This window comes from Bos grunniens, chromosome 29 (genome assembly GCF_055505025.1).
Source record: "Bos grunniens cultivar Pamir isolate PY7600 chromosome 29, Bosgru_T2T1.0, whole genome shotgun sequence".
Lineage (NCBI taxonomy): Eukaryota > Metazoa > Chordata > Mammalia > Artiodactyla > Bovidae > Bos > Bos grunniens.
In genome coordinates, this window is record NC_141193.1 from 38,912,000 (window position 1) to 38,938,508 (window position 26,509).

General features: G+C 37.5%; 1 protein-coding gene across 8 annotated transcripts in view; it reads right to left on the minus strand.

The window, feature by feature from the left end:
* Positions 1-26,509, minus strand: part of PRCP (prolylcarboxypeptidase) — an 86,232-nt gene that overhangs the window by 6,523 nt on the left and 53,200 nt on the right. For 6 of the 8 annotated variants that reach the window (XM_086384561.1, XM_086384564.1, XM_086384559.1 and 3 more), the window contains 5 exons: positions 23,734-23,915; positions 23,323-23,480; positions 22,400-22,572; positions 2,808-2,972; positions 1,682-1,869 (listed from right to left, as the gene is read on the minus strand). In XM_086384561.1, the coding sequence (XP_086240687.1) occupies positions 1,682-1,869; positions 2,808-2,972; positions 22,400-22,572; positions 23,323-23,480; positions 23,734-23,915 (866 nt within the window). Of the gene's footprint in view, positions 1-1,681; positions 1,870-2,807; positions 2,973-4,072; positions 4,179-22,399; positions 22,573-23,322; positions 23,481-23,733; positions 23,916-26,509 lie in introns of all 8 variants that reach the window. The other 2 variants (XR_015157871.1, XR_015157870.1) reach the window with 1 other exon arrangement.

A 26,509-nucleotide genomic window follows, 5' to 3' on the forward strand; every position in this document is an offset into this window, starting at 1 on the left:
TGGACAACTAAAATACTCATGTAATGGTTGAATCCAATAAAAAAGCACAAAGTATCTAACCAAAAGTCAAATATAAAAATCTTTATAGATAAGATTCAAAGACTCTACTTTACAAGTCAACTTGAACTTCAGCTTTATGCTGCTGCTGCTAAGTCGCTTCAGTCGTGTCCAACTCTGTGCGACCCCATAGACGGCAGCCCACCAGGCTCCCCCGTCCCTGGGATTCTCCAGGCAAGAACACTGGAGTGGGTTGCCACTTCCTTCTCCAATGTATGAAAGTGAAAAGTGAAAGTGAAGTCGCTGAGTCATGTCCGACTCTTCGCAACCCCATGGACTGCAGCCCACCAGGCTCCGAGGTCAAAGCAAAAATCCATATAAGTACTACCTGGAGGTAAGTTTCTAAAAACAAGAAAATGACAAAGTATTTCCTTCTCTGAGGGAACAAAGATGAGCTCTGATACCCAAGGCTTACATTTAAGCCTTTTCAGTCCTCACAGTCCTTTCATGTTTTCCTGATTTCGAACATCCTAATTTGGTACAGTTTCCTACCCTAAATATACTTATCACCTCAAAAGGCTGAGCTGAAAAGTATAGTTTTGAAGAATTCTACTGAGGACAAGGTAAATAATTCTAGGGAATTAAACAAAAAGAATCTTTAAGTTTTGCATTTAGTGTCTCACATTTGAGTGGGGGGAAGGTATCCTACTGAGTGAAACTAGCATGAATCCAACAAGAAAAAGGTTCTTTTACAAAATGGGCAGTTACTGGCCTAAACCCAGAGAGTGATCTTTCAGTTAAAACAGCATTGCTCCTTCCTAAGAGCTTTCGTTCATGTCTCCAAAGTCAAATGTCACTCTTGTTTAGGAGAATTTGTAAAAGAATAACGTTTACAATTTAAACAATTGGTTAAGAGATATGTATGGATATCTCTCTACTATTTCCACATAAACTTGGGGAATTTTCTTATTAAATAGTTGTTATTTTAATTAGTAACAACCTAATGTTCAAGCCAAAACACAGAAATTTTGAAGTCACAATCAGGCACATTTAGAGTCTACTTGATTAACTCCGATATGAACCAATACCAAATATGACTCTTCTAGAGAAACAGTGTTACAGAATAAACAGTTTTTGTAGTCAGATAGGCCAAGGTTGAAAACTGGCTTTATCACTTGGTAACTAAAACAAAACTGTACACACTGACTTTCACGTTCCTCCTCAGTAAAATAGGGGCTATAAAAACTTCTTTCAAGGTTTTTGTGGGAATTAAGTGATTTATTTAAAGTGCCTCATACAGTGCCTGGGACAGAACAGAGTGGGCACCTCAAAAGTGTTTGTTAGGTATATACTGAAGATTTTTTATTATCATTGATAACAATAGAAACAATCATGAGACAAATTGAGAACAACAGATGATGCTTCCTTTTCTTTTGAGCACACTTTTTGAAATATTTTAACTTTGCTGCTATTGTTTTTAAGCCTTTAAACATACTGCAATAGAACAAAAAATCATATCACCTCTCAGAATCCTTTACCTTTCAAGGAGTAGAAAAATATGATAGATACCACTGCTATATTCTACATTGTTTTAACTGTGCAACATTTTCCTGGTTTTCTTTTCTTATCCATTCTACAAATGTCTCCATCAACCAGAATTTTCTTTGAATCAACAAAAATTCACCTGAAAATGATGTTTGTGTGTGAACTGATGTTCTTGCCTCCATACATAGTAGGGATCCAAGAGGGCCTCGGTCTCACACCCCACTGTTTAAAACAGTCATCAGAATATTCCTTCATGTTCCACGAGTGAGGTTCAAACATGTCATCAACACCATCAGAACAGGTAGGCATGACCATTTCTGTACAGGCCTGAAAAAGCAAACCAGGAAAGATTCTAGTGAGAAAATGAAGCACAAAGAGTGAAATAAATTGTCCAACATCATACAGCTCAGAAGCAAAAAAGTGAGGGTTTGAACTCAGCAGTCTGGCTTCATAGCCCCTGTTCTCTACTCCATACCACGTCTCTTTATTCCTAAGGCTCAGCTGAGAAGTCACAGAAGTTGGGGCTATATATTCCTTCTACGCAAACTATTCCATTTCATATCTATTATCATATTGAGTTCTCAAAACAACTCTGGAGGAAAATATTGCTATTATTATTACTATTCTCATTGTACAGATGAAAAAAATGGAGGCTCAGATAGAATCAAGTTAGACTCCCTCTTCTTTCCTGTGTCCATAAAATGCTACCTTTATAGGACTTACTAAGATCTATTACAATATTAGTTTAGCTACCTATATTTTCCACCAAACTACATTTGATAATTAGATCATATTTTATTTACAATAAAATAAAATTATATCCAATTTGTATAGTTGTAGCCTGGAATAGTGCCTGACATGCAGTAAGTACTCAGAATATATTTGGTGATGATTAAATACCAAACTGAAGTAGTATACATAGGATAGATAAACAACAAGGTCCTACTATATACAAGAGGAAACTATATTCAATATCCAGCAATAACCCATAATGGAAAAGAATATGCATATGTATAACTGAGTCACTTTGCTGTTTATTAGAAATTAACACAACATTGTAAATCAACTATACTTCAATAAAATTTTTTTAAAAATTGAATTGGTATTTAATGAATGAATGAGGAAACTCATCCATGGTCTTGAAGTATAAGGTAACAGAACCCAGATTTGGATCCAAGTTAGGTGACAAGATCTTGAGGATTCTGTTATAGTACAACCAAAACAGTGAAAAGCAAGCTCCAATTGGGGAAATTATACACACTTACCTGATAGCTCCAACCCAGGACTCCCAGACTGCTAGTTGCTGTCTCTGAGACATTCAGACATTTCGCCTGGCCCGAATAATTGTAATACACATTCAGAGCTTGGAAAATATTCTGCACCATCACGGTATCAGGTACATTGGAATATTTGAAATACTGGCACACTACCTGTCATTTTAGAGAGATAAAAGGGAGAAGAATCAAATATAAATATAAAATCACAGTTATTAAAACAAAGAAACATGATTCTGATTTGATCATAAACAATCTTTAGCATCTAACTTCACTGCTTGACAATTTCTATTTATTGAGTATAACCACTTTCATAAATGAATAAACCTTTAAAATTAGTCCCCATGGGACTTCCCTGGTGGTCTAGTGGCTAAGACTCCACGCTCCCAATGCAGGACGCCCAGGTTCAATCCCTGTTCAGGAAACTAAATCCCACAAGCCGCAACTAAAGTTTGTATGCTGCAACTAAAGATTCCGCATAACCCAATTAAAAGAACCCACATGCCACAACAAAGACTGAAGATCCCACATGCCACAAGTAAAACTCGGCACAGCCAAAAAAAAAAAAAAATTAGCCCCCAAATTATAGAAATAAACCAAAATTATCTGCATGGTATGCAAAGTCCTCCCCACCTGCCACTCTAGTTTCATCTTCTGTAGCTTTTGCGCTAGTCTAGCAAAACCATTTCTACCACACCAACTTCTTTCCCTCCTCATTGCCATCACTCACACTGAAATGCCCTGCTCCCACTCTCCCAATGCAGTGGTGCCTGGCAAACACCAGCTCGTCTTCCTCAATGCAGCTCAAATATCACCTCCTCCTTGAGGCCACTTGCCTATGCCTTCAAGGCAGAAGTAAATCACTCTCTTCCTTGTGCCTCCACTGCATCCTGTGCCTATTTCTATCAGAGCCCCTGTAACGCTGATACCATACTCATTTGATTCCAGAATGTCTCCCTCAGCACTTAGCAAGGCATCTGGCAACTAAGTGCTTGCTGATTAAATGACTATCTTTTTATGAATATGGAAAATTTATTAAATTTCTTTTGGAAAAACTCCACCAAGCTCCTATATCTGTAGATTATAAGAAGCATCTCAGGCAGCTCCCCAGTTCCAAATACTCCTAACACTTGACTATCAGATCAGATCAGATCAGATCAGTCGCTCAGTCATGTCCGACTCTTTGCGACCCCATGAATCGCAGCACGCCAGGCCTCCCTGTCCATTACCAACTCCCGGAGTTCACTCAAACTCACGTCCATAGAGTCAGTGATGCCATCCAGCCATCTCATCCTCTGTCGTCCCCTTCTCCTCCTGCCCTCAATCCCTTCCAGCGTCAGTGCTAAAAATCACGGGTAATACCTGGGGTTGGAAGTGAAGACAGGACTGACTAGTCAGGGACATAGGGAACTTTCAAGGATATGAAAATATTTCTTATCTGTAGGGGCCTAGTACACAACAAGTAGCACATTTATGATTTGTATATAAGTTTTACTTCAAAAAATCATAAACAAATATTGAAATCTAGATAATGTTGTTAAAGCTGACGTATATAGTCTATATTTCATTTATTTCTGCTCTTTCTTTCCTTCTACTGACTTTGAGCTTCACTTGTTATTTTTCTAGTTCCTTGAGGTGTAAATTTAGGTTGTTTGAGACTTTTCTTATCTCTTGAGATAGGCATTTATCACTATGAACTTCCCTCCCAGAAGTGTTTTTACTACATCCCATAAATTTTGGTATGTTACATTTCCATTTATCTCTATGTATTTTTAAATTTTCTTTTAATTTCTTCTTTGACCCATTGAGTGTTCAATAGTATGTTGTTTAATCTCCACATATTTGTGAATTTTTCCATTTTCTTTGTGTAATTTATTTCTAGTTTCACACCACTGTGGCTGGAAATGATGCTTCATATACTTTCAATCTCCTTAAATTTATTAAGATTTGTTTTGTGGCCAAACATTTGATCTATCTTAGAAAATGTTCCATGTGTACTTGAGTAGAATGTATATTCTGCTGTTTCAGAGAGAATGTTCTATAAATATCTATTAAGTTCATCTAGTCTAATGTGTTAAGGCCAATATTTCCTTATTGATTTTATGCCTGGATGAACTATCTATCAATATAAGTAGAATACTAAAGTCCCCTTCTGGCCATGTACTGTTGTCTATTTCCATCTAAAAGTCTGTTAATATCTGCTTTACTTATATAGGTGCTCCTATGTTGGGCACATAAATATTTACAAATGTTATACCTTCTTGTTGAACTGACTCCTTTATTATTATGCAACACACTTCTTTGTGCATTATTAAAGTCTTTATTTTAAATTCTATTTTGTTCAATATAAGAATAGCTACTCCAGCTTTATTTTGGTTTCCATTTGCATGGAGTATCTTTTTCCATCCCTTTACTTTCAGTCTGTGTGTGTCCTTAAATTTAAAATGACTCTCTTCTAGGCAATAATATTGATGGGTCTTGTTTTTTAACTCAATCAGCAACTTTATGTATTTGATTAAAGAATTTAGCCCATTTCAGTTCAGTCGCTCAGTCATGTCCAACTCTTTGCAACCCCATGAATTGCAGCACACCAGGCCTACCTGTCCATCACTAACTCCCAGAGTTCACTAAAACTCATGTCCATTGAGTCAGTGATGCCGTCCAGCCATTTCATCCTCTGCTGTCCCCTTCTCCTCCTGCCCCCAATCCCTCCCAGCATCAGAGTCTTTTCCAATGAGTCAACTCTTTGCATGAGGTGGCCAAAGTACTGGAGTTTCAGCTTTAGCATCATTCCTTCCAAACAACACCCAGGGCTGATCTCCTTTAGAATGGACTGGTTGGATCTCCTTGCAGTCCAAGGGACTCTCAAGAGTCTTCTCCAACACCACAGTTCAAAAGCATCAACTCTTCGGCACTCAGCTTTCTTCACAGTCCAACTTTCACATGGAAAAACCATGTGGAAAAACCACATGACCACTGGAAAAACCATAGCCTTGACTAGACAGACCTTTGTTGACAAAGTAATGTCTCTGCTTTTGAATATGCTATCTAGGTTGGTCATAACTTTCCTTCCAAGGAGTAAGTGTCTTTTAATTTCATGGCTGCAGTCACCATCTGTAGTGATTTTGGAGCCCCAAAAAATAAAGTCTGACACTGTTTCCACTGTTTCCCCATCTATTTCCCATGAAGTGATGGGACTGGATGCCATGATCTTCGTTTTCTGAATGTTGAGCTTTAAGCCAACTTTTTCACTCTCCTCTTTCATCAAGAGGCTTTTGAGTTCCTCTTCACTTTCTGCCATAAGGGTGGTGTCATCTGCATATCTGAGGTTCTTAATATTTCTCCCGGCAATCTTGATTCCAGCTTGTGCTTCTTCCAGCCCAGTGTTTCTAATGATGTACTCTGCATAGAAGTTAAATAAGCAGGGTGACAATATACAGCCTTGACGTACTCCTTTTCCTATCTGGAACCAGTCTGTTATTTCATGTCCAGTTCTTACTGTTGCTTCCTGACCTGCATATAGATTTCTCAAGAGGCAGCTCAGGTGGTCTGGTATTCCCATCTTTCAGAATTAGTCCATTTACATTAAAGTAATTATTGATATGTATGTGCTTATTGACATTTTGTTCATTGTTTTCTGGCTGTTTATGTAGTTTCTCTAGCTCCTTTCTTTTTCTCTTGCTCGCTTTTTTCTGTGGGTTGAAGATTTTCTTTAGTGGTAGGCTTATATTCCTCTCTTTATCTTTCATATATTTACTGTAAGTTTTTGTTTCGTGGTTACCATGAGGCTTATATATAACAGTTTATATCTACAACAGTCAGAGTTGATAACACTTAAGCTTGATCTCACTGAAAAGCGTAACATTATTTCCCCCCTCATTTTATGAAGTCACATTCTACATCTTTTTATCTTGTGCATACCTAACAAATTATTGTAATCATGGTTATTTTTATTACCTTTGTCTTTTTTAGCCTTCATACTAGCTTTGTACGTAATTAATTCCCTACCTTTACTACACAGTAAATCCCCTATATATGAACCTTCAGATTGTGAACTCAAAGATGTAAATGTATCATAAACCTATTACAATACAGTACTACGGAGCTAATTGTGCTTGTTGTATACCTAGGCTAACTTTGTTGGATTTGCAAACAAGCTGAACTTAACAATTGTGCTCTTAGAATGGAACTTGTTTGAATGTAGGGGACTTCCTGTATGTATTTTTCTTTCCAGTGAGGTTTATTTTTCATATGAATTCTCATTACTAATTAGTGCCATTTCATTTCAGCTTAAAGAAGTCCCTTTTAACATTTACTCTAAGGCTGGTTTAGTGGTAATGAACACCTTTAGGTTTTCCTTATCTGGTAAACTCTATCTGTTCTATAGAGTGTTCTTGGTTTAAAGGTTTTTTTTCCTTTTAACACTTTGAATATATCTCGCCATTCCCTTTTGGCCTGAAAACTTTCTGCTAAAAAATCTGCTCATAGTCTTATGGGAGTTTCTTTGCATGTAAGAAATTACTTTCTCTTGTTGTTTTTAATATTTTCTCCTTAATAGAACTACCATATGACCAGGCAATCCCACTGATGGGCATACACCATAGATCATAATTTAAAAAGACACATGCACCCCAGTGTTCACTGCAGCACTATTTACAATAGCTAGGTCATGGAAACAACCTAACTGTCCATCAGCAGAGGAATGGATAAAGAAAGCTGTGGTACATATACACAATGGAATATTACTCAGCTCTAAAATAGAATGAAATTGTGCCATTTGCAGAGACATGGATAGACTGAGAGACTGTCATACAGAGTGAAGTAACTTAGAGAAAAATAAATATAATATATTAACACATATATGTGGAATCTAGAAAAATTGTATAGATGATCTTACTTGCAAAGCAGAAATAGAGACACAGATGTAGAGAACAAATGTATGGACACCAAGGGGGAGAAAGGGGTGGTGGTGAGATGAATCGGGAGACTGGGATTGACATATATATACTATGTATAAAATAGATAACTAATGAGAACCTACTGTATAGCATGGGGAACTCTACTCAGTGCTCTGTGGTGACCTAAATGGGAAGGAAATCCAAAAAAGAAGGGACAGATGTATACCTATGGCTGCTGATTCATTTTGCTGTACAGCAGAAACTGACAAAGCAGTGCAAATTGTTTTTATACTCCATTGTCAGTTTTTTTATACTCCAATTAAAAATAATAATATAATCTGTGTAAAAATATGTATAAATTTCCTTCTTGTCTTTAACGTCTGACATTTTTTTCCTCTGGTTGCACTAGGTCTTTGTTGCGTGTATGCTTTCCCTAGCTGCAGTAATGGGGGGCTACCCTTAGTCGCCGTGCACAGGCTTCTCATGGTGGTGGCTTCTCTTGTTCACAGCAGAGGCTCTAGGTGCACGGCCTTCAGTAGTTGTGGCACATGTGCTTAGGTACCCCATGGCATGTGGAATCTTCCTGGACCAAGAATCAAACCCATGTCCCCTGCATTGGCAGCCAGATTCTTATCCACTGTACCACCAGAGAAGTCAAGACTTTTGACATTTTAATTGTAATTTGTCTTGGTATTAGTCTGTTTGGATACCTCTTATTTGGAACTCTCTGAGATTCCTAGGTCTGGAAGATTAGGGAAGCTTTCAGCTGTTTTGTCTTCAAATAAGATTTCTGCCCCTCTTTCTCTTTTTCTTCTGGGGACCCTATGATGTGAATGTTAGACCATTTGATGTAAATGTTAGTCTATAAGTCCCTTAAGCTATTTTCACTTTTCTTCATTCTTTTCATTTCTGCTCTGATTCAGTAAGTTCTACTGCCCTGTCTTTGAGTTGACTGATCTTGTCTTCTATTTCATCTAATCTGCTGTTGAACCTCTCCAGTGTAATTTTATCAGTTATTATATTCTTGAGCTTTGTAACATCTTATTTGGTACATTTTTAATATTTTCTATGTCTTTTTTGAAGTTCTGTGTTCATTCATTCTTCTCCCCAGTTCAGTGAGCATCTTCATAATCATTACTTTTAACTCTTTATCAGGTAAATTAATATTTCTCTCATTAAGATTTTTCTGAGTTTTATATTCTTCTTTCTTGGAATATATTCTTCCTGTTTCTTCATTCTGTTTGATTCTCTGTTTCAATTTCTATACAGTAGATGAAACAACCACTTCTCCCAGTCTTGAAGGAGTGGCCTCATATAGGAGACAAACCTTGATGTTCAACTCTGCCTTAACTCCTGGTTGTCTTTCAAATCTCTGTGCTTATCCAAGCAGCCTACTATAGTCTTAATAACTCTAAGTAGTTGAAGACATGCCACAACCTGTCAACATCCCAAAAGGGAGAACCTTAGCTCTTTGATTCAGGCTGACTAGAAGCCAGACTCTCAAGCATCACTTTTTAAAAATATGCAAATATATACAGTCCTGTGGGACTGCAAGCATGAGCCCTGTTGGCCACCAGAGGTGGATGATCTGGAAGTGTCCACTGGGCAGTCACAAAAAATGGGCTCCAGGTAAGTGTATAAGCTCTTTTCTAGGTGATAACAGCAAGGCAGAATGAAAGCACCAAGACGGTATCCACAACCTACATTCTTTAAGAGCAGCCTTGAAGGCCACTAAATATGTGTCAAACCTGAAGCCTGCCCTGCAGGCAGAAGCTCCAAACTAGCAAAGACGTCTCCTTCACAAAAATACTGGGCAATGTGCCCCAACCTGCTATCTGTGCAGTGCCCTGAGGGTGGCAACCTGTCAAGAATCATACCTCCAATTACACAGTCTCACGGGACCCAAGAATGCGAGCCCTAATCCATCCCCAGCCATCAGGGCCAGGTGATCAAGGGGTGTCCCAAGGGTGGCAGCCATAAAAACTGGAACATCATATATAAAAATCAGGACACCAGACATATGTAAAGCTCCCTTCCAGGAAACACTTGCAGTCTGGAACATGGCAATAGGAAAAAAAAAAAAATTGGATCCTTGAAAAGACAAAGAAAATTAACAAGTCTTTAGCCCGAGTGACCAAGAAAAAAAGAGAGAACTCAAATAAATAAAATAAGAAATGAAAGAGAAGATACTACAATTGATACCACAAGAATACAAAGGAACATAACAAACAACTATTATAGTTTGTTATTGATGTTATTTTATATTGATATAACTTGATGATAATTATGTCATCAAATTCAACAACCTAGAAGAAATGGATAAATTCCTAGAAACATGCAACCTATCAAGACTGAATCATGATGAAACAGAAAATCTGAACAGGTTGAATACTACTAAAGAGACTGAATCGGTAATCAAAAACTCTCCAAAAAAACAAAAGTCTAGGACCAGATGGTTTCCCTGGTGTATTCTACCAAACATTCAAGAAAGAATTAATATCATCCTTCCTAAATTCTTCCCAAAAAATAGAAGAGGAGGGAACACTTCCAAGTTCATTTTACAAGGCCAGCATTACCCTGATACCAAAACTAGTAAGCCTGCCACAAGAAAAGAAAATTACAGGCCAATATCTCTGATGACCACAGATGCAAAAATCCTCAACAAAATATTAGCAAGCTGAATTCAATGGTACATTAAAAGGATCATACACCATGATTGAGTAGGATGTATCCAGGGATTCAAGGATGGTTCAACATCCACAAATAAGTCAATGTGAACCACCATATTAACAAAATAAAGGATAAAAATCATATGATCATCTTACTAGATGCCAAAGAAGTATTTGACAAAAATCAACAGCCATTTATAATAAAAAATCTCAACAAGGTGGGCATAGAGTAAACATATTTCAACATATAAAGGTTATACATGGCAAGCCCAGGGCAAATACCATACCCAACAGTGAAAGGCTGAAAGCTTTTCCTCTAAGATCAGGAAAAAGACAAGGATGTCCACACTCATCACTTTTATTCAACATAGCACTGGAAGTCCTAGCCAGAGAATATAAGCAAGAAAAAGAAATAAAAGGCATCTAAATCTGAAAGGAATAAGTAAAACTGTCTCTATTTATAGGTGACATGAAATTATATGGTTCAGAGGTTATTACTCTCTACTTTCACTGCAGCAGGCACTGGTTCAATCTCCGGTCAAGGAACTAAGATAAAGCAAGCTCTGTGGTGTGGCAAAAAAATAAAAGCTGTTAGAAAAATCAATGAATCCATTAAGAAAAATCTATGAATTTTCAAGATACAAAATCAAGTTTCAAGATACAAAATCAACATACAAAAATCTGTTGCATTTCTATATCCTAATAATGAACTATTAGAAGGAGAAGTTAATAAAACAGTCCCATTTACAATTACATTAATAAGAATAAAATACCTGAGAGGAAGTATTTTAGATATGGAAGACCTGTATATTACAAAAATACAAGGGACTTCCCTGGTAGTCCAGTGATTAAGACTCCACCTTCCAATGCGGGGACAAAGGTTTGATCCCCGGTCAGAGAACTAAGGTCTCACATGCCACAGAGTGCAACCAAAATTTTTTTTATATACAAGACATTAATGAAAAAAATGAAGATAAATGAAAATATATTTCATGCTCATGGACTGGAAGAATTAATATTGTTAAAATATCCATACACAAAGCAATATACAGATTCAATGCTATCCCTACCAAAATTCCAATGGCTTTTTCACAGAAATAAAATTTAAAAATTTGTGTGGAACCATAAAAGACCCCAAGTGGATAAAGCAATCTTGAGAAAGAGAAATGTCAGAGGCATCACACTCTCTGATTTCAAACTATATTACAAAGCTATTTTAATTAAAACAATATGGTATTGGCATAAAAACAAAGACACAGCATAGAGAAACCAGAAATAAACCAATGCATATATGATCAATTAACTTATGACAAAGAAGTCAAGATATACAATGGGGGAAAAACAGTCTCTTAATAAATGGTATTGGGAACACTGCACAGCCACATGCAAAACAATGAAACTGGATGTTTATTTTATACCAGACACAAAAATTAACTCAAGTTGAATGACTTGAATGTAAGACCTGAAACCATAAAATTCACAGGAAAAAACCATAGGTAGTAAGCTCCTTGACATAGATCTTAGCAATGATTTTTAAAATCTGACACCAAAAGCAATAGCAGCAAAAGCAAAACTAAACAAGTGGGATTACATCAAACTGAAAGGCTCCTGCATAGCAAAGGGAACCATCAACAAATGAAAAGTCAACCTACTGAATGGGAGAAAATATCTGCAAATCATACATCTGATAAGGGGCTAACATCCAAAATATGTAAGAACTCAGCTCAACAGCCAAAAAACAAAAAAAATCCGATTAAAAAATGGGCAGAAGATCTGAACAGACACTTTTCCAAAGAAGACATACAGATGGCCAACAAGTATATAAAAAGATGCTCCACATCTTTAATTGAAAGGAAAATGCAAATCAAGAGTACAATGAGATATCACCTCACATCTTTAAGAATGGCTATTATCAAAAGGAAAAATAGTAACAAGTGTTGGCAAGGATGTGGAGAAAAGGGAATCCTTGGGCACTGTTGGTAGGAATGTAAACTGATACATCACTATGGAAAACAGTATGGAGGTTCCTCAAAAATTTAGAATTGCCATATAATCCAGCAATCCCACTTCCGGGTATTTACCCAAAGAAAAGAAAAACACTAATCTAAAAAGATATATGCATCTCCATGTTCATTGTAGCATTATTTACAGTGACATAGGTCTTGGCAATGATTTTCCAAGATATGGAAACAATCTAAGAGTTCATCAGTGCATGAATAAATAAAGGAGATACGGTACATATATACAATGGAACATTATTATGCCATTAAAAAAGAATGAAATCTTGTCATTTGTGACAACATGGATAAACTTTAAGGGCATTACGTGAAGTGCAATCAGTCAAACAAAGACAAATATTGTAAGCTCTCTCATTTGTAGAATCTAAAAAAAATCCTTTTAATTTAAAAATCTATGCTAATAAATAAAGAGAACAGATTAATGGCTGCCAGAGACAGGAGGAGGGCAGCAGCAGAGAGAAATTAATGAACTGGTTTTTTGTTTGTTTGTTTAGTTTTAATAAATTAAATTTAAAAAAAGAAAAACACCAATACAGTATACTAACACATATATATGGAATTTAGAAAGATGGTAACAATAACCCTGTGTACGAGACAGCAAGAGAGACACTGATGTATAGATCAGTCTTATGGACTCTGTGGGAGAGGGAGAGGGTGGGGAGATTTGGGAGAATAGCATTGAAACACGTATAATATCATGTATGAAACGAGTCGCCAGTCCAGGTTCAATGCACGGTACTGGATGCTTGGGGCTGGTGCACTGGGACGACCCAGAGGGAGGGGAGGGGAGGGAGGAGGGAGGAGGATTCAGGATGGGGAACGCGGGTATACCTGTGGTGGATTCATTTCTATATTTGGCAAAACTAATACAATATTGTAAAGTTTAAAATAAAATAAAATTTAAAGAAAAATCACATCACAGTATTTAGGAAGAAGTGTACTGATGTCTACAACATACTCTGAATGAATTTAAAAAATAAGATAGAAGGAAGGATAGATAGAGGGGTGGATAAGTGAATATATATATTATAAGCAAATACAATATAGCAAAAACAATATTGTTGTTGTTGTTGTTGTACAGTAGCCCAGTCATGTCCAACTCTTCACGACCCCATGGTCTGCAGCACGCCAGGCCTCCCTGTCCCTCACCATCTCCTGAAGTTTGCTCAAGTTCATGTCCATTACAAAATGGACAAAATGTTAGTTACATTTTCACAATAAAATGTTGGGGAAAAATCATAGGCAACAGAATCAGCTGAAATAGAGACAATAGCAACAACAGCAATAGCTACTAATTATTGATTACTGGGTTTACAAATATTACATCATTTAATCCTCCAACAACCTCACTAGATATATATATTTGTCTACTAGTTCACATGAACAAACTGATTCTTAGGTTAAATCACTTTATTCAAGGTCATCTAGTTAGTAAATGGTAGAACTTAGATTCCTTCAACCCCAGGTCTCTCTGGTTGTAAAACATACATCTTATCTATTATGCAGCTTAGAAGGCATCCCTTTGTAAAACTGCAAATACCCCAATGGCAAAAAAAATACATTAAGCTTGTATCCTCTATTAACATCTTGACATGTATTCAGTGATCTGATCCCCTCTCATTTCATATAGAAAAGATACATACAAAGAGGCAAGTTCTGACAAAAAAGAGACTGGTCCAGAGAAGTTGGAGCCAGGCAAAAAAGAACCCAGTTACCCCACTTCAGAGAGAAATTCTGGGCAGCAGGAGCAAAAAGGCCTCATCTAGGGACATGCTCCCACAGACAGGAAAGGTGATCACTGGAAAAGGAGATGAGAGTCGCAAGCAAAGCTGATCTCTCATCACAGTTCTGCCTAGGACCAGCTTCCAGCAATGCCTTCCTGAGAAAAAGGGAAACTTGAAAAGACAGAAAAAATGAATTACAGGGAAATTTTAATACTCTCCCCAAATTTATTTGGCACAACAATATGTCTATGGAATGTTAAATGATACTTTGTGAAAAAAGATTTTATAGTCAAATAATTTTAGGAAATGTTGTAGCAGCAAATGTGAACAGTATTCTTAACTACAGGATTTCTCAGAGCCTTTAACATGCTCAACTGCAACGTGACTTCCAAAAGCGAGATAGAATGTGATTATTCTCAATAAGTTTTTGGAAATGCTGAATGTGAGAAAGTCAGAAATTAAGATTCACAAACTTATCAAGCCTAAAGCAATAAGGAAATGAAAGCTGAAAAAACAAGCAAAAGAGTGTTTTACTATTCTGACAACTCTCAATCATTCAAGGTAAGTCAAAAATACCTAATTGTATAGCCCTTTTCTCAATGTTCCTGAGACATAAGCCAATCAGAAATTCTCAAAAATATATGAAAATTAAGAACTAATCATAGAATTATTAAACTATCTACTGCCATGCTATAGATCATGCATAGCAAAGATCATCATTCTTTCCTGCATGTGGATTCCCCCAGTGGACTTAGCTCTTTCAAAATGCAGCACAAGACTCCAGAGCAGACCCATGGAATGCAGAGAAGAGAATTATGTTCAAGCATGGCACAGCAGATGAGGCAGGATGACAATGCAAGCTGCGCAGAAGGAGAAGGGGGTGCTGATGTGCAGGAACAAGTGGCCTAAAACTCTTGAAGAGAACAGTAACAAGTGAGTGTGACTCACATGCTGGCATCAGATCCCCTCTCAGAGCAAGAACACTGGGCCTCTGTCAGGCAAAGAAAAGGCGTCTCCATGAATAGCCATCTCTGCAAACAGCAGTTACTGTCACTCCCTAAAAGACACAAGCATGGCTGGAGACCGGCACCAGCTGACAATACTTGGGTTTTGGCAGCCCCACTTACACAGAGAGAACATCATGATCAGAAACTTGGCCTCTGCTGATAGAAATTCCATGTCCAGACTAAGGGCAATCCTGGGCCCACTGTCCTCGGTGAGGTCAGAGCACCCTTGGAGTACTGTGTCCAGTTCTGAGCACCACACTCTAATAAGGACAATGACCAACATGAGAAAATTCAGAAGGCAGAAATCAGCATGGGGAGTTGAGGACAAATTGGTAATTTGTATCATCCCAATCTTTTATTATTACAAGTAAGGCTATAATAAATATTCTTGGGGCTAAATCCATCTATCTATCTATCTACCCTTGTTTTCTTGAGATAAATTCTTAGAGGAATTACTGGCTTGAAAGAAATAAACATTTTTAAGTCTTTTGCTACATGTCAAAGTACCCTATAGAAAGGAAGTATCAATTTATAATGCTACCAGTATGCTAGATAGAAGGCCTGGAAAATACCACTTAAAATTTGTTTGCCATAGATTGATGGCGCTAGTGGTAAAGAATCTGTCTGCCAAAGCAGGAGACATAATTGACACGGGTTTAATCCCTGGTTAGGGAAGATACCCTGGATAAGGAAATGGCAACCCACTCCAGTATTCTTGCCTGGAAAATCCCATGGACAGAGGATCCTGGTGGGCTACATCCACAGGGTCACAAAGAACAGTACATGACTGAAGTACTTAGCACTTAGCAAGGCTAGATAGAAGGCCTGAAAAATATCACTTAAAATATGTTTGCCACAAATTCCCTGGTGGTCCAGGGGTTAGGACTCAGCACTCTCACTACTGGGGCCCTGAGTTCCATCCCGGATCAGGGAACTAAAATCCCATAAGCCACACAGTGTGGCCAAACAAAAAATAATTGAAATAAGATAATTTGATTATTTTGGGTGTTTCTAAATTTCCTTTCTAACACAAAGATTCTATGAGTCTAAGCATCATCCTAGCTTAAAAGACACACTTCCTAACATATCTCTATGTACAGCTGACCCTTGAAAAACACAGGTTTAAACTGAGTGGATTTAACACAGTGGATTTTTTAACACAGTTTAAATCCATTTATAAAGATTTTTCTGAATAAATATACAGTCAGCCCTCCATATCCACAAGTTTGGTATCCATGGATGGAAATTTCCATCTAAGGCTGGCCGAATCCACTGATGGGAAACCCATGGATAAAGAGGCCCACTAACCCTACTTCCTGTTGTTTAGTTGCTAAGTTGTGTTCAACTCTTCTGCGACCCCATGGACTGTAGCCCACCAGGATCCTCTGTCCGTGGGATTTCCCAAGCAAGAATACTGGGGTGGGTTTCCTTCTCCAGAGGATCTTCCTAACCCAGGGATTGAACCCATGGCTCCTGCATCAGCAGGTGGATTCTTTACCAGGGAAGCCCACTGACTGTGCTATGCCATTTTATATAAGGGACTTGAGCATCCATGGATTTTTGTAGCAACATGGGCTCCTGGTACCAATCCCCTGAAGATACCATGAATACTAAGGGAAGACTGTATTCCATTAAGAATTTTGGGGTAGCCAAGTGAATAAAATTTTCCCCAAAACACGTATATTAGCAAAACCTCAGCACCATTCCCATGTTTATTCAAAAACTAGTAATTCAAAAGAAGTATTCATAAACTTTTGTTAAACTCCTATAAGATGCATAAAATACCTATGTAAATGTTAAGCTGAATCATATGAAATTGTCATGCTTATAAGTCAAACACAAATATTGGCATATTTGGTTCAATCTCATATAATATTTCAGCTTAAGCCTGAAATTTGCAATTATTACCCATATGACTTGGTCTATTAATTATTTACTTAGGGACTGTGATCTAATCAAAGAAAAATTCTCTGCCAACCACTTCTATTCAAAATACTCAGCATTGAGATAGCCCCTGCATTATGAAGCAGAAAAATTGATGCTTTTAAACTCTGGTGTTGGAGAAGACTCTTGAGAGAGTCCCTTGGACTGCAAGGAGATCCAACCAGTCCATCCTAAAGGAGATCAGTCCCGAGGGTTCATTGGAAAAACTGATGTTGAAGCTTAAACTCTAGTATTTTGGCCACCTGATGAGAAGAGCTGACTCATTTGAAAAGACCCTGATGCTTGGAAAGATTGAGGGCAGGAAGAGAAGGAGACGACAGAGGATGAGATGGTTGGATGCCATCACCGACTCAATGGACATGGGTTTGGATGGACTCCAGGAGTTGGTGATGGACAGGGAGACCTGGCATGCTGTGGTTCATGGGGCCGCAAAGAGTTGGACATGACTGAACAACTTAATTAATTAATTATACTCTTTATTTATTTTGTAGACACAAACAATGCTTTCTAAACAATTTCTACATATGGCATAGCATTCCTACTTAGACCATAAATCCACTGAAATGGGAAAAGCTGGGGCTGAATCTGCTAGTAAAACTATTAACTATTCCTTGAATTCAGGTGTTTTCCCTACAGTGACCCAGGGAAAAACATAATAACCATCCCCATTTCACAGAAAAGGAATTAAGCTCAGAGAGGTCTGACTACAGATACACAAATTAAAAACAGTGAATACGGGTTCTGAACCCAGAATCTGGCTACAAACCCTTGGTACATCAATGTCTTCTTGATATGTATATATATATTATATAGTAACAATCATATGCATATAACTAGCATCAATGTAGTGCTTACCATACAGCTGCTGCTGCTACTGCTGCTAAGTCGCTTCAGTCATGTCCGACTCTGTGTGACCCCAAAGACGGCAGTCCATCAGGTTCCACTGTCCCTGGGATTCTTGTCCCAGGCAAGAACACTGGAGTGGGTTGCCATTTCCTTCTCCAATGCATGAAAGTGAAAAGTGAAAGTGAAGTCGCTCAGTCATGTCCAACTCCTAGCGACCCCATGGACTGCAACCTACCAGGCTCCTCCATCCATGGGATTTTCCAGGCAAGAGTACTGGAGTGGGGTGCCATTGCCTTCTCCATACCATACAGCAGGTCCTATTAAATCCTCATACCGACTCTAATAAACATTATAGTTCTTTATCCCCGTTTTGCTGATGAGGAAACCAAAGCAGAGAGAGGTTAAGAAACTTCTGCGAAGTCATACAACCAGAAAGTAACAGAACTGGGATTCAAATGCAGAACACTCTGAAGATACCATGTGTAACCACTACACTACACACACTTGACTCTGAAGTCACAGTTTAAGAGTCAAGTAACAACAAAAACGGTATCTAAACATACCTGCAGCCTCATGCTTTTTTTTTTTTTAATATTTTTTTAATTCTTACGTTACAGTTTTCTAAGTTCATTTGTTTTAGGTAAAAACTTAGAGAAGGGATTCTGTGGCAATATAAAATTATAAAAAACTTTTTATTAAGAAATAGTAAAAAGAAAACTGTAAAGCAGTAGAGTAAAACGAGGTTTAAGAAATGGACAGATTTAATTCACTTTCTATTTCCTAGAACAAATGTGAACATTCAGGAAGAAAACATGACAAGAGCATAAGAGGTCCATTTTAATAATTCTGTTTTAAATAGTGTAGAAATCATTGAGAAGTAGAACACTGTAATGTCAGTTCCAAACTGATCAGCTCTTAACCCAAATATAACGCCACGTACACCAGAGAAAGTAAAGATAATGAGTTGTTTAAAAGCTTTAAGTGTCCCTCTACCTATGAAGATAAGCATTTGAATAACAGAAAGAAAAAGAAGGCAAAGAAATGCTTTTAAAGAAGATAGGTCAAAAAAAAACACAAAACTATCTCTTCTCAGAGAGTACGGCCCATCCACATTAGAGAAAGGATTAAGCAGATACATTCAGCTTTTCTAACAGATTTTCTTTCTCTAAGACTTCAATACCCCTCTCACACTCACTCAGATAATCACATTAGTTTTGTCATTAAAAGCTCCCTTTTCATAGAATGCACCTAAACCGCTTAAACCACCCAGAGAGGTCGAATACATTATCAAACACCAAGACAAACAGAAGAGATTTTCCATCTTATTATTTCACTGTATCTATCTGCATGCTCAGGAGGCTAAGCCAAAAGATTTGGTGAGTTATCAGCTGAAAAATGATTCCAAAATAAACAAACTATAATATCCTTTACCACTGCTCTTGAAACTGAGAACTGAGAGCTAGCAGTTTTTATGCTGACAGAGCAGTCAAATGACAGAGGGGTTTTCTATTCCCCTTTTCTCCTCTTCCTTGTGTTCTATCGGCCAAGGCCGTGATTATTTCTGCATGAATGTTGCAGCTTCTGTTAACAGTAAACAAAAGCAAATGGAGTCTGAGTGTGCATGGCTCAAAGATAAATTAGAAACAATGATACTTGAGTTGACGTGGAAAATGGCATTCAGACACTCCATATGGATACTTCAGAACTGTGCAAGTCCAGGTAGCACTGGAAATCACCTACATTTTTTCATAACTATTACATATCATCTCACCATCCTAAGCTTGAGTTACAGACTCAGAAAAGGACTGCTGTTTGTTAGTCCTTTAAAAAGGAGGAAGTGTATCAGAGGGAGGAGGAGTTCTGGCTAAATGGAACTATCCAAGTGAAAGAACAGTCTCCAACTGGGTAGTGTTCCAGGGATTAGGGGGTTGGGAGAACAGAGAGGGGGTCAAGAAAGGAGAAACAGAATGAACAGTGAAAGAAAGTGATCTGAAACTAAAAGCTTGGGAGGGAGACATGTAGTGGAAAAATTCTGAAATCAGATAGGATAAAATTAGAGATAGATGGAGGCAAAGGAAGTTTCTCAAGCAAGAGGCAAAGAGAGGTTACTTTTGGTGGGATGCAAGCAGGAAATAGATTTATAAACAATCAAGAGTTCCTTAATAAGTCAAAAGAAAGGATAAAGTTGGTAACAAAACAAAAACAAAAAAAACTTAAGGAAATGACAAGAACAAGTCCTAGATAAATGAAGTAAAAGGTGATTATGAGGCAAAGGCACAAAGTTACTTTGCCTTAAAAATAAACTTTTAAAATATATATATGTACACAAAAGATAAAAAAGACTGTGCTAAATCAAAAACACATGACAAAATATTTGAGATATACTCCACCACTTTTGAGTGATTACTTAGGAGAGACAAAAGACAAGACTATATATTTACAGTTAAGATTCAACAGCAAAATATCTCAAAAGGAATATTAAAGATGCACAGACAAAACCAGTTAGGCTGTTTACTGTTCCAAATCATTAATGAACATTAAAAAGATGTATTCCTCTGGAACTTTTCCTAAGCTGGGTCAGCAAACTACAGGCCCCAGGCCAAAGCCAGCCACTGCCTGTTTTATAAATACTGCTGGAACATAGCCGTCCTCATTCATTTAAATATTGTCTACAGTCACTTTCTTGCCAAAGCTACAAAGCTGAGTAGCTGTCACAGAAACTATACAGCTCACAAAGCCTAAAATATTTACTATCTAGTCCTTTACAGATAAAGTTTGCCAACCCCTATTCTAAATAACAAAGGAAGTCCCCATATGTTTTTATCATCTGACAACTCATTCTCCAAATGGGCATAAAGATCTAAGTATAATTCTCACTCTGTACACAGAGTATAAAGTTAAGTCTGATAGTTGTCACACTGCGGGCAGCAATCTACCCAACTCTTCCCTCAAGTTTTCCATTAATAGTTCAATGCAATACGTGAGAAGATCTGGGCTCTGAACAACGGTAGACTCGCATTCAAAACCACTTCCACTGCCTCTTTGTAGAGCTTAAATTTCCTCTCCATAAAACTGGAATTATAACTCTTGACTGTGGGGATTAAATGAGATAGTATATATGAAAGTGCTTTATAAATATAAAATAATATAGAAAGATAAGACGTTATTAGCACCTATACATTTATGGAGACTAATGGTTTCAGATTTAGTTTTTTCTCATTATTTTGATTTAGGTTTTCTTACCATGTGAGAGAGATCTACTCTTTAAAATAATTTTGTAGTGTCAAAATTCAATTTAATTCAAATACACATTTACCTCTGGCTCACTGTGTGCAAGATACCCATGGGCCATTCTACTTTTTAGATGAAGAAAAATATCTCTAGTAGCAAATGATCTTGGTTCATTTGGGTTACAAAGTTTTAAGCAAGGTGGGCATTTAATAATTCAAAAGAACAGCTAAATTAAAATTGCTTTTGAAATCTGGTTCTTACATTACCAATTCTCTACACATTTACAGCACTTGTTCTAGCTGTAGAATCTGTTATATTCTCTGAATTTAATAACCATCAAGTTGGCCAGCCTTTGTTTCTAAAACTATGAGGAATGCTCTTTACAAAGGAATGCTTAACAAGAATACATAAAATAAAGAATTCTGGCACGAAAAGAACTTTAAATTTTATTGTGTAATGTTTCTTTAAATTTTCCAGAGCGTTTTCACATCCAGTATTTTATTTGATCCTCAGCACAACCCTACTGAGAATGTAAGTATCATTATCCTATTCTACAGAGGAAGACACGGAAGCCTAAGAAGAGGAGAGACTTGCCAAAGACCACACAGCTGGTAGAGGGTAGCTCTGGATAAGGATCCAGAGTCAGCACTCTTTGTGCTCCACCTTGCTATATGTATGCAGCCTTTATGAGGTCTCTAGTACTTAGAATACATTTAGCAGTTGACTGAATCACAGCACCACGATAGCAGCTGCCATTCATCAAACGCTGACCATGTATTACATATAGCTCTATGTGACTCACACATACGAATTCTATGTATGAAGTATACAGCACAGAATTGGGCACACAGTAACTATTCTATTAACAGCAACTATTGGTTTATTTCTAAGAGTTAGTTTTTAGTTCTAAGAGTTGTAATTCATACAACTCTGTAATCTCTGCATTTTATCTCCATTATTAAAATGAGGAAACAAGTTCAGAAGAGCTAGGTAACACGTCCAAGTTTGAGTAAAGCCAGGATTCCTACCCAGGTTTGAGATTCGACTAATTTCAGAGTCCCCTTGTCACTGGGACTTCCTCTGATGCTGAAAGTCAGAGAATGCACCAAAAAAAAAAAGAGAGAGAGGCAGGGCGAGGGGGTGCGGGGGCAGGGGGAGGGGCGTTGGGGGAGGGGTTGGAGGGGGTAGGCCCGGTGAAGAGAGAGAAGTATGCTATTAAAAGTGATGAAGGATATCTTCCTGTTACCTTGACAGGCCAAGCAGGCAAAGGCTGTAAAAAGTTGGACTCGTAAGGGTAGTCCACCATCGCCACATTCACCCAGGTTTCAGAGATCCAGTCTTTCAAACGCTGAACATCCTGCGATTTTGTTAACGGAGTGCACAAGTGAAGGGCTTCAGAAAGCCAACGCAAGCCAGGGCCTGAGAATAGAGTCACATTGTTGGAATCTAAAAAGCACTGCTCAACAGAAGGGTTTTACAGATCATTTATCCTTCACCTGTGTTTTAGAAAACTCAGTCTCCTATGCAGTTTCTCCAAAAAGGCTTTTTCAACATGCAACAAAATATCTTTAGAACAACTGGTTAATCTCATGATAGATAAGTTGCCTATCTTCGTGGGGCTTACCAGAGTTAGTATTCTCAATCACTGTCATTTCTAAATAAACAAATGAAATACTATAGAGCAAGGAGAATGCATAAACTACACCTAAATAAAACAAATGGATTTATCTCACAGTGTTGAGTAAAAGACAGCAGAGACAAAAAATACATACTATGCAATTCCGATTATTAAAAAATTCAAGAGTAAGCAAAGTTAATTTATGGTTCTAGAATTCAGGATAGCAACTGGTTTGATAAGCACAGAGGTAGTATCTGCTAAGTGCCAGAGGGGATTTGGGGGTGGGGGTGGAGAGGGATTTCCTGATCTGCATGCTGAATATACTATGTATTCACTTTGCAAAAATTCACCAAGCTGTATATTTTGATTTGTGTACTTTTCTATGTTATACTTAAATATGTAAAGTGAAATAAAAGAAAGTATTAGTCGTTCAGTCATGTATGTTATATTTAAATAAAAAGTTTACTGAAAAAGTGGAAAGTGTTAGATTTAGCACTTAAAAGGTATAAAAAAAACCAAAACATGATTCCACTCTCTTAATTAAAGCTTACCCTTTTTTGCAAGTCGATTAATGGCATCCCAGGACCTGCGGATACTCTCTGAACAATTTGGGCCACTTTGGCTAAAATCTGTAGTTACAATCTTCATAAATATGTCACAAGGCACCAGATCATTAAACTGCCAGATGGGGGCAGAGGATGCAAGAGCTCTAAATGGTAAGAAGACCAAAAGAAAGAGAAAAGAAAAAAATGTAACTCACAGAATTCAAGTTTTAAAATTGAAACTGATACTGAACAAGAGTGGTGAGAAATATCTACAACTCTTAGTGAAATAGAAATCAGAAATCTCAGTACAACAGAATATGTTTTACCTTCCCCCTGCCACCCCCCCACCAAAAAACACTCTATGTTCGCTTTGCCAATCATTAAGAAAGTGCTCACATCCAACATAAATGCATTTACCCAACCACCAAATGAGGATACTTCATCCTGAACCAGGCTGCAAGCATGCCACCATAAGAGCCCCCTAGGGCAATGACAGGTTGATTTCTAGCTCCTGGGATTGTTCTTTGCAAGTATCTGATTAACTTTGCAAAATCAGCCAGAGCTTGTTCTGTTGTCAGAAAATTCAAGTGTCTGGAATCCTAAAGAAAAATAACAAAGAACATCGGTATAAATGTGCACATAATAGCAGCTTAGGCATAACATAGATCCAGAAAAAAGCCAGATAAGCTTTTCTCCAAATAGAATTTCTAGGCAACGGAGTTAAAACACCCAGTTAAAGCATTAGCACTGCTAATTTAAACTCATGGAAAACTGATTTTAAGTTTGTGGGAAGAAAATAATGTATTTTTGCATTCAAATGTAATTTCTATTAAATGCTATTTACCAAAGACTTTGCTGAGGTAGTAGAAACAACAGAGACAAACCATAAGTAACATTTAACAACAGATGTGATAGCATACAATACTAATATTAACAGACAACTATTATAGTTTTGATTTCAAATCTTGAAACATTTACAAAGGCTACCATATAAAGCAAAGGTAAACTAAATCCTGTGAAAAATGGAAGTAAGAATCATCAGTAAAAATAAAACATCCTTCCTCATCAGAAAGATTATTATGTCTGATATACCAGCAACTGGAACAAGTCAGCCTGTCTGTTGTACAACTATAAAATTGGAGTTAAGGAAAAAAACCCAACATATGGAACAGCCTTTTTCAGACACTGGAAAAGCAACACAAGACTTTGATTCCTGAGAAAAGAATGTTGTTCAGTCGCCAAGTTGTGTCCGACTCTTCACAACCCCATGCACTGCAGCACACGAGGCCTCCCTATCCCTCACCATCTCCCCGAGTTTGCCCAAATTCATGTCCATTGAATCAGTGATGTCATCCAACTATCTGATCCTCTGTCACCCTCTTTTCCTTATGCCTTCAATCTTTCCCAGCATCAGGGTCTTTTCCAATGAGTCAGCTGTTTGCATCAGGTAGCCAAAGGACTGGAGTTTCAGCTTTAACATCAGTCTTTCCAAAGAGTATTCAGGGTTCACATCCTTTAAGATTGATTGGTTTGATCTCCTTCCTTTACAAGGGACTCTCAAGAGTCTTCTCCAGCACACAGTTCAAAAGCATCAATTGTCTGGCTTTTTTAAAGTCTAGCTCTCACATCTGTACGTGACTACTGGAAACATCATAGCCGTGACTGACTTAGTAAGTAAGTTCCATGATCATCTAGTTATCTGCCTAGGGAGAATTTCCTCACTGCAGTGTAGGAAGGTGGAACTCAAATGGAGTCCTGCTAAGCTGAGAAGATTAAAGAAGAGTCTCCTTTTAAAAGGTGAAGCCTTTTCATGTGTTTGTTAGCCATCTGTATGTCTTCTTTGGAGAAATGTCTGTTTAGTTCTTTGGCCCATTTTTTGACTGGGTCATTTATTTTTCTGGAGTTGAGCTGTAGGAGTTGCTTGTATATTTTTGAGATTAGTTGTTTGTCAGTTGCTTCATTTGCTATTATTTTCTCCCATTCTGAAGGCTGCCTTTTCACCTTGCTAATAGTTTCCTTTGTTGTGCAGAAGCTTTTAAGTTTAATTAGGTCCCATTTGTTTATTTTTGCTTTTATTTCCAATATTCTGGGAGGTGGGTCATAGAGGATCCTGCTGTGATATATGTCAGAGAGTGTTTTGCCTATGTTCTCCTCTAGGAGTTTTATAGTTTCTGGTCTTACATTTAGATCTTTAATCCATTTTGAGTTTATTTTTGTGTATGGTGTTAGAAAGTGTTCTAGTTTCATTCTTTTACAAGTGGTTGACCAGTTTTCCCAGCACCACTTGTTAAAGAGATTGTCTTTAATCCATTGTATATTCTTGCCTCCTTTGTCAAAGATAAGGTGTCCATATGTGCGTGGATTTATCTCTGGGCTTTCTATTTTGTTCCATTGATCTATATTTCTGTCTTTGTGCCAGTACCATACTGTCTTGATAACTGTGGCTTTGTAATAGAGCCTGAAGTCAGGTAGGTTGATTCCTCCAGTTCCATTCTTCTTTCTCAAGATAGCTTTGGCTATTCGAGGTTTTTTGTATTTCCATACAAAGTATGAAATTATTTGTTCTAGCTCTGTGAAGAATACCGTTGGTAGCTTGATAGGGATTGCATTGAATCTATAAATTGCTTTGGGTAGTATACTCATTTTCACTATATTGATTCTTCCAATCCATGAACATGGTATATTTCTCCATCTATTAGTGTCCTCTTTGATTTCTTTCACCAGTGTTTTATAGTTTTCTATATATAGGTCTTTAGTTTCTTTAGGTAGATATCACTCATTATCAGAGAAATGCAAATCAAAACCACTATGAGGTACGATTTCATGCCAGTCAGAATGGCTGCGATCCAAAAGTCTACAAGCAATAAATGCTGGAGAGGGTGTGGAGAAAAGGGAACCCTCTTACACTGTTGGTGGGAATGCAAACTAGTACAGCCACTATGGAGAACAGTGTGGAGATTCCTTAAAAAACTGAAAATAGAACTGCCTTATGATCCAGCAATCCCACTGCTGGGCATACACACGGAGGAAACCAGAAGGGAAAGAGACACATGTACCCCAATGTTCATCACAGCACTGTTTATAATAGCCAGGACATGGAAGCAACCTAGATGCCCATTAGCAGATGAATGGATAAGAAAGCTGTGGTACATATACACAATGGTGTATTACTCAGCCATTAAAAAGAATACAT